Source organism: Pistacia vera, unplaced genomic scaffold (genome assembly GCF_008641045.1).
Source record: "Pistacia vera cultivar Batoury unplaced genomic scaffold, PisVer_v2 Contig630, whole genome shotgun sequence".
Classification (NCBI taxonomy): Eukaryota; Viridiplantae; Streptophyta; class Magnoliopsida; order Sapindales; family Anacardiaceae; genus Pistacia; species Pistacia vera.
Window position 1 is genome coordinate 166,788 of NW_022196480.1, and position 13,095 is coordinate 179,882.

At 39.0% G+C, this 13,095-nt stretch overlaps 1 protein-coding gene across 1 annotated transcript; it reads right to left on the minus strand.

Annotated features, from left to right (window-relative positions):
- Nucleotides 1–545: 545 nt before the first annotated feature.
- Nucleotides 546–9,818, minus strand: LOC116111290 (putative DUF21 domain-containing protein At3g13070, chloroplastic). Its single transcript, XM_031397491.1, is given in 14 exon segments — nt 546–1,021; nt 2,032–2,211; nt 3,753–3,866; nt 3,999–4,064; nt 4,218–4,326; nt 4,457–4,503; nt 4,616–4,661; nt 4,699–4,839; nt 5,458–5,561; nt 5,744–5,821; nt 6,100–6,193; nt 6,291–6,387; nt 6,896–7,195; nt 9,692–9,818. Coding segments are annotated over 14 exon segments (1,761 nt in total). The 3' UTR covers nt 546–763.
- Between the last annotated feature and the right edge of the window lie 3,277 nt (nt 9,819–13,095).

The window sequence follows — 13,095 nt, forward strand, 5'->3', positions numbered from 1 at the left end:
TCGAAAACAGTAGGCTGTTACCGACGATTGGCAAGGCGAATAAGGGTGGAGTGAGATGAGTTTTGGTTAAGAGGCTAAGGGAAGAGTTTTCGTAGTGATGGAGTGTGTTGTTGACGCCAGAAACAAGCCCTATTTGACCTAGATTGTCGACGTCGACAATGTAATTTGAGGTGGTTTTGCAAAATTTCAAACTTATAAAGGCGTATGATAATTTTTAAGAAGTTTTTACTTATGTTTCAAATCTTTTACGTGATCACATCATTGATTTGACACATCAATTAAACAGATCAACCCGAAACTCAACCACTTTGTTAGGTTTCACCTTGGATTGAGTTTTAAAATACTGTTCATCACTTTGAGATGATAATTTTTTTTTTTTTTTTTTTTTTTAGAATTTTAAGATAATATTACTTTTAAATTAAATAAATTGATCTGTCTAAGCCACCTCAACATGGCTATTTCTTCGAGCAACTACTCTGCTGTCCTGGCCATATATACTTCTCTTGATCTTCTGAGGAACTACTTGTGGTCAACAAATATTATCGTGTACTATACAAAAAACTGCCATTGCTCAGATGTTGATACTTGTCTTTAGTTAAAAAGAATAAAAATAAAAAATTTACAATTTCCTAGCATAAAAAAGGTAAAATGTCAGTTCATCAATCATCTCTACCTCTCCTTTTTGTCATCATCTTCTCAATGTTTTAACCGCTGTTCATGGTGCCGTAATAATAAGGGGTGAAAAACAAACGGGTGCATGTAACTAATTTGTTATGGTAGAGTCATGACGACCATCTTCATTTTCAGCAATTACATGGTCACCAGAGGGATCATCCTCAACTCTTTTTGAGTATGCATCACCGTCATAATCGTTACTATCCCATTCATCATCACTGCTCCATTTTCTCTTCATGATTTTCGGAACCAAGCGAGTTACTTCTTTTGCCTCAAACTTCGCTTCATCATTGTTCATCCGTTCAAACCGAACAGCACCAACTTTTCTGGCATTTCCAGCTAATATCTGCATTGAAGACGAGAATAACTGTTAAAACAGCTAATCAACATATAGACTTGTTTAAGCATGCACTTCTAAGGACTGAACGTAGAAATCATTGAGTGAAATCTTATAGTGGGTTGGAACAAGACTCATCAGATTCCAAAATCCTTTTCAAATAAGCAACTAGAGAAAATCAGAACAAAATAACTTGTGTGGGCTAATTATCAAATGATAGTTCATAGGACTTGCAATCACTGTATGTATCATCCACATATATAAATTCATAGGTTATTTCAAGAATCTAAAATCAGAGGGCACCGCCTTCTTATCTTGTCGACCAGACCCATGTAATACAAAAGGTGGCAGCCAACTGATATGATAGATTGCTAGCAGTGGGATCTGAAGGGTTTACCTTTAAACAATGGAAAATATAGTTCACCATGCATGATACTAAACAAAAGACATGATGGGAAGCATGGCTGGAGCCAACGAAACAACTTTTTCTTCATCAACAGAGTCTTAAGTTCTCATTAAATATACAACATTCCCAATTGAATTAGTACGTACCATAAACAATTATTACTCAAAAATTTTAATTTTGTAAATTTGTAACAAATGTAGTTGATTCTTTTGGTACTGATAACAAGTTATATATCATAGTGTATTTTAAAAATACGAAAATGCAAAAAAAACAACTATAAATACGTCAAACAAAATATTATAAATGAATATTAAAGATCTAATAAATGTTATATTTGTAAAATTTTATGATTGTTTAAATTGGCACCTCCTAAATCATATTCCTGGCTACGTCTATGATAGGAAGTAGGCCAGATGGAGAAGAAAGAATGTAAAGGTTCTCGAAATGATCCTTGAGAACTAGGACACAATGATTCAGAAGCTAAGCTATTCCTAGAAAAACCAATATTTAATAACGTAATGTAGAGGTAAAAATATAATAAACTTGTAATCACAACTTAATGTGATGGAGCTTCCACAAGAGTAAATGTAGCACAAAAGGATCAAGTCCATACCTCGAGTTTGTAAATTAGATACTTTTCCTTCAATTCCTGGTGGTCAGATCCAGATTCATCATGTTCTTCATTTTCCTCCTGGTTTTCCTTTTCAAGGACCACTTTCATACTCTCACCGGTCCTTGGGATGTATCCAAAGGCCTCACATATAAAACCTGATACTGTCTCATACTGATGACCCTATAAAATAATAGGAAAGAAAAGGTCAACTAGTTATGAGAAATTAAGCAATCATGGACACCTAAAACAACATATAATCAAATCTAACTTCTTCAATTGAAGCATAAGATAGGAGCCCTAATATGCACGACGAAGACTGTGGGTTACAGCTTTTACCCATTGAAGTAATGCATAACTGAGCAGTTAAATAGTCTCAGATCAGTCCACAAATCACGGTAAAAGATATCAAGTGTATTAGTGTAATTAATCAAATTCTTTTCAGTCATAATGAAATATTGCTAAACTATCATAATAATGACACTTTTGCCTTTACCAGTGCTGGTCCTCCCCAATAGGGATAAAGGGGTGTTCTCAATAAAGTTCTATCCATCAACAGGTNCACTATGAAAAGAAAAGAATTAGTTACACTAACATTAAGGGGGAGGGTAGTACATCGTGCCAGTGAGAATAGTCGTCAAAAACCGGGTAACATCACTATGAAGCATTTTAAAGACACCATTAGCAGGCTCTTTATCTGCCAATTCCCGCACCTGATTCAGAATAATATCAAACGGCCAATTAGAACAAATAAAACTATTTGAAGAGATGGCTACGTCTATGGCAGGAAGTAGGCTAGACGGAGAAGTAAGAATGTAAAGGTTCTAGAAATGATCTTGAGAACTAGGAAACACAATGATTCTGAAGCTAAGCTATCCCTAGAAAAATCAATATTCAATAGCGTAATGTAGAGGTAAAAATAAACTTATAACCCACAACTTAATGTGATGGAGCTTCCACAAGAGTAAATGTAGAACAAAAGGATCAAGACCATACATTGAGTTTGTAAATTAGATGCTTTTCCTTCAACTCTTGGCGGTCAGATCCAGATTCATTATGTTCTTAGAATTCTTCCTGGTTTTCCTTTTCAAGGACCACTTTCATACTCTCACTGGTCCTTGGGATGTAATCAAAGGCCTCACATGTAAAACCTGATACCATCTCATACTGATGACCCTATAAAATATTGAGAAAGAAAAGGTAACTAGATATGTGAAACAAAGCAGTCATGGACACTTAAAACAACATATAATCAAGTCTAACTTCTTCAGTTGAAGCATAAGATAGGAGCCCTAATATGTATGACAAAGACTGTCGCAATACAGCTTTTACCCATTGGCAGCAATGCATAACGAAGCAGTTAAATAGTCTAAGATCAGTCCACAAATCATGGTAAAAAATATCAAGTGTATTACTGTGATTAATCAAGTTCTTTTCAGTCATAATGAAATATTACTAAACTATCATAATAATGAAATTTTTGCCTTTACCTGTGCTGGTCCTCCCCAATAGGGATAAAGGGGTGTTCTCAATAAAGTTCTATCCATCAACAGGTCTCTACGTATGAAATGGAATTGAGGATACTTCACAATTATAAATGTGACAGGGCAATCCTGCCACGGTAAGTACTTCACATGCTGGCTAATCAATATGCATTTTAACATAAACATCACAGTGGCATTAACAACGGCATCAACACAGCATTACTAGAAGAAACATCATACCTCTGGTATTTTGATATTTAAGTCTTCAGAGAGCTGATCAATAGATGTATTAGCATCCACATCGTAAATTCCCTCTGCTTGCATCACTCTGTAGCCAGTTTTCTTCTGGATCTCCTCTTGTTATTGAGTGATAAAGGGTAGATAATCCAAATAAATCAATATAATGATGAAAACAAACTGACAACCTATATTATGTCTATCATATAGCAATGGTATTACAAAGACAAAATTAACAGTAAGATTTACTTTTGAATCATTTTCATCAAAGATTTCACCAACAATTTCCTCAACCACATCTTCCAGGGTCACTACCTGCTTCATCCAAAAAAGATAACGATTATTAGGCCATCAAAACTGAAGGTCAAAAGTTACTTACTGAGTTACCCAAGCAACCCTTCAACATCAAAATGTATAATGAAAAACTAGTTCCAACTTAGTTTGATTCAGACACGAGTGTGTATCTACCCCCACAGTTCCACCATACTCTTTTTGAACAACAGCCATGTGAACCTTCCTAATGCGGAACTCTCTGAGAAGATTCCAAACTGACATTGAATCTGCAAACCAATAACAAAACCCTATTTATTCAGACAGATAATATAAACCAGAGATTCACAGAAAAATAAATAATACAATAAATTTCATTAAAAAAACACAGCATCAACTTGAAATTGGCTCTAAGGATTACCAAGGACGAAGTATGAGGTTTGTAGGCCATGTCTCCCACTATAGTACTTTCTAAGAGATCCCCCTTCAAAATAGAAAGATCATAATTCTGCACACTATGAGACTGTTGCATAAAATCAATAAAAAACATGGTATTAACCTCAGAGAGGGAGGAAGAGGAATAGAAATCCCCTGACCTTCTGAACATAATCCAGCAGATCCATTATATGGCTTTACAGATTTCTTTGACTACTAGCGTTCAGAAATTAAACAAAAGGACTTATATTTAACATCAAAACGTGAAAACATAGGAAAATTATAATTCATTAATTTCATTACCTGTTCTTCCTCCTCTATTGCCCCACTCAACTCTGCTCCGCGCAACATCAGCTTCAACTCATCTTCAGTAACATATGGATCACTGATAAAGAAAACATTTAAGATACATATACCGATAGGGGAAAAAAATAGTTAATAGAACATTATTTACGACAAACTATGTAATGACTCTTTCAATTAATATGTCCCCACTAATAAGAAATATTTGCCTCATATACAGGACATTGGGGCATAGCTTGATCAATACTTAAGTGGCAACATTCAAACAAAATCCTAAATCCGTTTTAATAACATAATACAGTCAAATAAAATTGCTCTTGTAATTATTAGATGATTAGACTCTTAATTTTATTACATATATAAATACCACTTAAACCTCTGCTTCGTTGCTAGTAACCTACTGCCCCATTCTAATGCTAACTTCCTTCTCTACATAGCCTTAAACATGATATGAATAACTTCATACAAATATAACTTTGTGTCCTGTTCTTTTGCTACCCAAGAAATACTTTTTTGAATATAACTGAAAACCATTTGGTTCATTCAAATGAGTTGTCTAAAATCACAACAGACCAAGAGACATGACAATTTGATGGACATGGCTAACAAATGAAGTATGATGTGGAAGATACAAAAAGATAAAAAAAGAAGAGCAATGATTATCTTTTCACCAAAAAAATAAAAGATAAAGATCAAATACCTTCTTCCATTCAAACCAAGAGCTTTTAGCATTCCCATTGATAGATATGCAACAACTCTTCCCACAGGGTAAAGTACCAAGGAAAGCCATGCCACTGGCTTGACCTAGAAACATTGCAAAGTCAAATAGAGCTCAGACAGTAACATCAGCAAAGCATGGAAAATTTGCAGAACTACGTTAAGCATGAGATTGGGGAAAAAAACAAGGGAAAGCCAAATCTACTAAGAATTAATAGAGATGTCCTTATTTAGGTTGAAGAAAATGAAATATATAATTTTTAACTTACCACAAACCTAGCAACCTCTGTGGCATTATGAACATCAATACTTTTTGGAGTAATTTCAGTGAGAAGTAACACGGCGACCTAATATCATTCAGGAAATGGAAAACCGGTTAAAGAAATTGAAATAAGGTATAGACATCTTAGTGTATCTGCACAAGTTTTTAATTCGCAGAAAACATGAATTTTGTTTCAGTAAGAACAAATACTCGGTTTTATGGCAGCCTATACGTTGTGCAACCCTAACTTAGATGTCAACTATAACCACCGCCTGGCATTTCAATATGAGTTCATAATAGAATCTATACTTACAGTCATTACTCCTGTTGCTGTCCTTAAAAGAGAGAGAAAGTCATGCCTACAGTCATTACTCTTGTTGCTGCACTGACACCAGCCTCACCAAATAAAGCTGTTGCTGCCTCTCTGACCAACGCAGTGGCTCCAATATTTGCCACACTGAATATGTGAATTGAATCTATAAAAGAATTAATTTTCAAACTCAAGATGGAAAGAAAAGAATCAGTTACACTAATATTAAGGGGGAGGGTAATACGTTGTGCCAATGAGAATAGTCGTCAAAAACCGAGTAACATCACTGCAAAGCATTTTAAAGACACCATTATCAGGCTCTTTTTCTGCCAATTCATCAAATGGCCAATTAGAACGAATAAAACTATTTGAAGAGATGGCAATCATCTACTTACACCTAAAAGTACCATATGATCTTTCAGTTAAACATCTTTTATGCTGAATAGGTAATGTGGTCTAGAGTTTAAAGAGCTTGTCCTCATTTTATTAGTCCATATATTCTCATTCGACTATTCCTCAACTTCAGCAAACTAAAACCCCAAAAAGAGAAAAAGCATTCACAACACCTCAACGGAACACAGTCTAATATTATACCCAACATAATGTAATTGGACTTTATAAGTACATTAGGTAAAATAGCACTGGAATAAATATAATTTGCTTTTCAAAATAATAACACAATGTGCAATAAATTGTTCTAGACTCCATAAACCACCAACATCAAAATGACACCAAACTAAGCTAATACACATCCATGGCCAGAATGATAACAAACCCTTAAATGCATAATTTGTGACAACACAACTACATAAACTTCAAACAAACACAGACTAGCTCAAGAACTTTATACCTTCCAAGGCCGAAGCGTGGTGATTGATGTCTCAGCCATTGAAAAGAATGCAGACAACCCCAAAAGCGCAGCCAAAACCAAACCTTGCTCTTTAAACACTCTCAAAACCTGAGAAACTTTAGGGCAAGCATTCTTCAACAACAATATGCTCAGTCCAATAACTCCATACCCTACATTTACTGCACTCTCCACAGCAAAAACTCTCTTGCAACCAAAAACAAAAACCCCATAAACAAGTGCCCCTAAAACAACTCCCCCTTTCATCAGAATCTTAACTTTCTCTAAATTTGAATCCAAAACTCATTTTTTTCACGACCTAGTGCTGCAGTGGCTTTGTTTATTGGTTTCATGTGGGTTCTAGTGTCAGAAATTTTGTTTTTCGGCAATCTATAGATGTGAAACTTTGGATAGTGATGAATTCTGGGTTAATATAACATGTTAGGACTAAACAGATTTGGAGATAAATATGTAAAGTACAATGTTTCTTCGTATAACTCATTGACTAAAAACTCCCATGAATGCAAAGACTAAAATTCAAGAGCTTAGTAGTCAAATGTTCTGCTGGCAAAAAGTTCTCCTCATGCAAAAGCTTAAAAATAAAACACTTACAATAGAACAAGTAAATTTAGCAGAAAATGCATTTTGTTGAGTAGAAAAAATATAAGCTTACCATCAACTGGAAGTACTTTACAACACAAATAATAATAAATAAATTATTCTTTCGAGCAACAATTGAAGCATTTTTCGTTTAGGCTTTTCTGGAAAATGTCGATAACAGAGTCCTGAAATATAATAAACAAACCATGCTGATTCAATCGGCTATACTCTTTGCTCTTGTCAAGTACCTAGCTCTGAAAAGAAAGAGAAGGCTAAAAAATTAATGGTAGAGTTTATATTCAGGTTCTCTCAAAAACATAAAAATATATGCTGTAAAATCGAAACACTCACCTTGTTAAGAGCAGCGCTTGAGTCACTAATTTCTTCTTCTTAGATGGGTTCTCTTCACCCTTGCTATGATTTTGAGCCTCACTCTTTCAACCATTAATACAAACCATAAAGGTTTTCCTATTGTGAATACAATGTATCCCATAGACAAGCCTATTACCAATGCGGATCCGTAACCCATCAAAACAATTTTCCAATCAAACCAGCTCAAATCATCGTCTCCTTCATGGTAGATGGACGATGTTGGTGATAATGGTACATCATTACCATATTTCTTTGACAATGGGGATCCACACAACCCCAAGTTTCCATTGTAGGAGTCATTTTGAAATGTATTGAATTGATTTCCTTGAGGTATAGATCCCACAAGCTTGTTGTATGAAAGATTCAACACAGAAAGAAATGTCAGACTTGCCAACTGATTAGGAATCTCTCAAACAAGCTTGTTGAAGGAGAGGTCTAATGATTCAAGTCTAGTCAAATTTTCCAATAATGGTGGAATATGACCTCTAAGGTTATTATGAGAAAAGTTGAGGATTTGGAGGAAATTAAGCTTTCCGATTACTGTTGGTATTTGCCCTTGAAATTGGTTGCTTGACAAATCCATCATTACAAAAATGGTTAGAATCTTGTCCATTTTTCTATCAACGCCTTTTATTGTCAAACTAATGGAATAGTATTGAACATACATCGGCCTTTTCCAATAAAGGGGGTCATATACCCCTGGATCTTCTCTCATATATTCCAATTCACCTTTAGGATTCTTACCACCCATCATATTAAATTTCTCAAAATATCTTGTTGGCAAAATACCTGTGAATTGATTCGCAACTTAGGAAATGCTAATCTTGTCTTGGGTTCGCCAATGAAACCATGAAATCTATTAGATCTCAATATCAGAGCTTGCAATTCTGGAAGTTTGCTAACCATTAAGGAAAAGTATCATTGATCATGTTGTTTCCAACATTTAGAACTTCCAAGCGACTACAATTAACCAAAGTATGTCGTAATGACCCTTCCAACTTGTTGCCATGATTATATTGAATGAAGTCATTAGCTAATGATTGTGGGATGGTACCACAAAAATTGTTCATTTGCAGATGCAAGATTGAAAGTGTATCAGAGTTTCTTAGACATTGAGGTATGATTCCACTCAATCCATTGTAAGATAGATCAAGATATGTAATAGAGTTCAAGTTGCAATTTGTTATGCCTGGAAAATCAAGGGCTGACGTGGGAAGTCACGTGATGAAGTGTGACCTGCTCCCGTTAGAACGGTAAGTGCACGTCAGGTCTGCCAAACGCTATGGAGCTCCCACGTGTCCATTTCCCTGTAATAAATCGCGTGAAATCAGCTTGGGAAGTGGGCAATGGGACATAAAGCCGGATTATGTCCTGACACTCACACTAACCCATGGATTTAATGATGATTACAGGCCTTCATCTCGTTATAAAAAGAAGGAGACCCCTTCATAAGGGGATTCGGCCATTTTTACACTTGAACTCTCTCTCTCTCGAAAACTTTGTATTTACTTTTCCTAATCATTTGTAAGTCAGTTCGCTGTTGCGACCTGACCCACAATACTAATACAGATCAGTGGACGTAGGACTTGCTACCTTAGCATCCAAACCACTTTAAAAAGCTCTCATTGCATTTATTTCACATTTTCGATCCATAATCACGTGTGTCTCTTGACCAATCAACGTTACGCACGTGTCAATTAGTTGGTGTTAGAATCACGCATCAATAGTTTGGCGTTAGAAGGAGGGCCTGATTTAGTGTTCATCCTTCATCAGGGGAATCTTCAACCTACTGGTCCTACAGTAACAAATGGCCCGCCAATATGAACCTGAGCAAGCCAACCAGCGCGTTGAGGGAGTCCCCCTAACCCACGGGGATACCCCTTCCAGGATAATTCCAGTTTCACAAAATGCTGTGGGAGATATCCCGACAGCTTCGCAGCTTGACCCCGCCATCAGAAGCTACCTGGAGAGGTTCGACAATACTTTCTAGACGGTCAACTAGAGGCTGGACTGTTTGGACCAAGGCATGTCACCTACAACAGCTGGGGTGGTGCAACCGCCAAAAACGCCTGCAGGTCGCGTGAAAGCACGGCAAAGGGAAATAGCCCATGCCGCGAGCACTGCAACGCGTAGACGTAAGAGTAAGCAAGTGGCAAAAAGTAAGCCTACGGGCTCCCAAGGACCAGCGAACACAAACCGTGCCCCGAGTAGGGTGCCGGCAAAGCTGAGACTCTGCGAAAAAGTGAATCCCGAGCTGTCCCATGCCACGTCGCAGGTGAACCCAAGCAAAGGTGTCGAGCGCGACAATTCCTATCACCGCCAGCAGAACAATCCCCGATTGCTATCATGCGGGTGGTCCCCACACCTCGCAGGGAGGTTCCTACCACTGCGAGGGTCGTGAAAATGCCCCGTACAATCCATCACCTTCACACGCCTCTAGTCAGCATGTGTCGAGTGTGGTCGAAAATACCGGCCGAGGCGAAGAGGAGTCCGACCTCCAGACTTTCCTGAACCGTAATCGTGAAGGCCAGACTCACATGGGTGAAAGCAATCCCTAATTCGCTCCGTTACCACAAATTGAGGAGCTATAGTGAGCTATGGACAGGTTAAGGGAGCAGCAAAATGAACAAGCCCAGGTCGACCATTAAAGGGCAAGCTGTTGCAGACTTCATCTCAGAATTTTCCTATCTCCCAAGCGAGCAACAGCCTAGCAAAGTCATACAGGAAAGTATTCAGAACCTGTCGACCTGGAACCTCTACGTCGACGGGTCATCGAACAGGAAAAGAGCCGGTGCGGGTCTTCTCCTTATAAGCCTCGAAGGGGCTCGAATTCATGGTATTCTCCTGTTTGGGTTTAAGGCGATCAACAATGAGGCTGAGTATGAAGCCCTGCTTGCCGGATTGTAACTTGCCAAAGAGTTAGATGCAACCGCGATCAGCATTTATAGTGACTCCATGTTGGTCATCAACCAAATTTTAGAGGAATACCAAGCCAAGGAAGAGAACATGGTCCGCTACCTGAAAGAAGCTAAGACCGCTCTTGGGTCGTTTAAACACTTTGAAATCACTCAGATCCCCAGAGATAGCAATTCTATAGCAAACGCCCTAGCAAAGATAGCCTCGTCGTTGGATTCAGAGGCTCCAGACAACATTCTTGTTTGTTTCGTGGATGCTCCAACTATTAGCTTGGTCGAATAGGCTGTAAATGTGACTCAACCGGATTCCTGGATGACTCCTATTTTCCAGTACATCAAGGATGGGACCTTGCTAGACGACAAGGTCGAGGCAAGGGTCCTGCAAGCAAGATCTGCTCATTACACACTCATCGGGGACCAGCTATATAGGAGAGGATTCAGTGCCCCTCTCGTCCGATGTGTAACCAGTGAAGAAGCAGACTACGTCATGAGGGAAATTCACGAAGGGATCTGTGGTAATCACACAGCTACTCGATCTCTTGTGAACAAGGTTGTTCATCAGGGATATTATTGGGCCTGGATCCGAGAAGATACGCACAATTTTGTCAAGAAATGTGATAAGTGCCAGCAGTTCGCGAACATTCCGCGAACCCCCTCGCACGAGCTGATAACGATGTCTAGCCCCTAGCCATTTTCCATGTGGGGGATCGACCTTATCGGTCCCATGCTAGTTGGAAAGGGGGGGGGGGGGGGGGAAGTATGTCGTGGTCGCGGTAGATTATTTCACAAAATGGGTCGAAGCTGAACCGCTAGCCGCGATCACGACCAGAAAGCTGAAAGACTTCGTTTTCAAGAATATAGTGTGCCGTTACGAAATTTCCCACACCCTCATCTCGGATAATGGAAAGCAATTCAATAACGAGGAGTTCAAGCAGTTCTGCGACGAGCTGGGCATCCGTAAAAAATTCGCCTCAGTCTCCAGACCACAAGCAAATGGCCAAGTTGAAGCTGTCAACAAGACCATCAAGCACACTCTAAAGGCTAAACTTGGGGCAGCCAAAGGAAATTGGGCTGATGATCTCCCCGAAGTCTTATGGGCGTACAGGACAACTCCAAGAACCTCTACCTCAGAAACCCCTTTTTCGCTAGCCTATGGCTGCGAAGCAATGATTTCTGTAGAGGTGGGAACTAGTTCTCTTCGGAGAGACTTGTACGACGAGGTTGAAAACGAAGCACTTATGAAGGCAAGTCTTAAGAGCACCGCAGCAAGGCTTCGCTAAGGATAATAGCCTACCAGCAACATGCGAAGAGGTTCTTCGATTCAAAGGTCAAGCAAAGAGACTTCCAGGTTGGAGAGCTTGTGCTAAAAGAAGTTTTCCTTGGAACCAGGGAGCCAAGTACGGGGGTACTAGGACCTAACTGGGAAGGTCCGTACCGGGTTGACAAGGTGATCAGACCGGGGACTTACCATCTCAAAAGGTTGAACGGTTCCAAAGTACCCCGAGCTTGGAATGCCAAGCACCTCCAGCCATACTATCAGTAATCCAGAACTCAACTCTCAAATTAGTTTTTGATTTTGTTAGTCCCCTCTTTGATGTAAAGTATTATTTTGTTCGCTAGAAATAGTTTGCATGTATTCTGTCCGCTTGTAACAATTCGCATGTAATATTGCCTATGTAAAACTGAATTGTAAACTGCACTTATGTATGATAAAGCGAACATCAATTGAAAGCAAAATGTATTTTCATTTATTTACAACAAAAATTGTTTAAAAACCCTATTTTGATGGAGTCAGCCTCATTGTACTATGGCTGGTTAGGGGGACACTTCAAAGTAAGACCCAAACCCTCTGCCTGGTCGGATGTTTGGGTGGCCGCTGTTGCTTGATCGCCTTCCTCTGCCAAGATCCACAAGGCCTCTTGCTACCCCTCTGGGAGGTCAGAAATATCCAGATCTGGGTTCTTTGGTCACAGGCTATAAATGGACCCGATTGCCCAGTCGGCGGCCTTATCCTCAATCTCCTTTGACTGGATCTGTATTTCTTCAGTCAGTGAAGCAATTTTTTCCCGACTCTCCTGGAGTTCGCCCTCAAGAGCTTGCCTTTCCTTTTTGGAGGCCTCCCTTTCTTGTTCAGCTCGTTGAGCTCACATGGAGGTCGTTTGAAGCTCCTAGTCCTTCTCTCCGACCTCTTTAGAGAGCATAGCGGCTGTCCTCTGAAGCTTTTTTACTTCCTCCGCACATCGTTCAAGCTCTTCCTTTTGGAAGTCCACTGTCCGCAAAGCGGCATCCTTTTGGTTCAGGTACCTGTTCGCCAC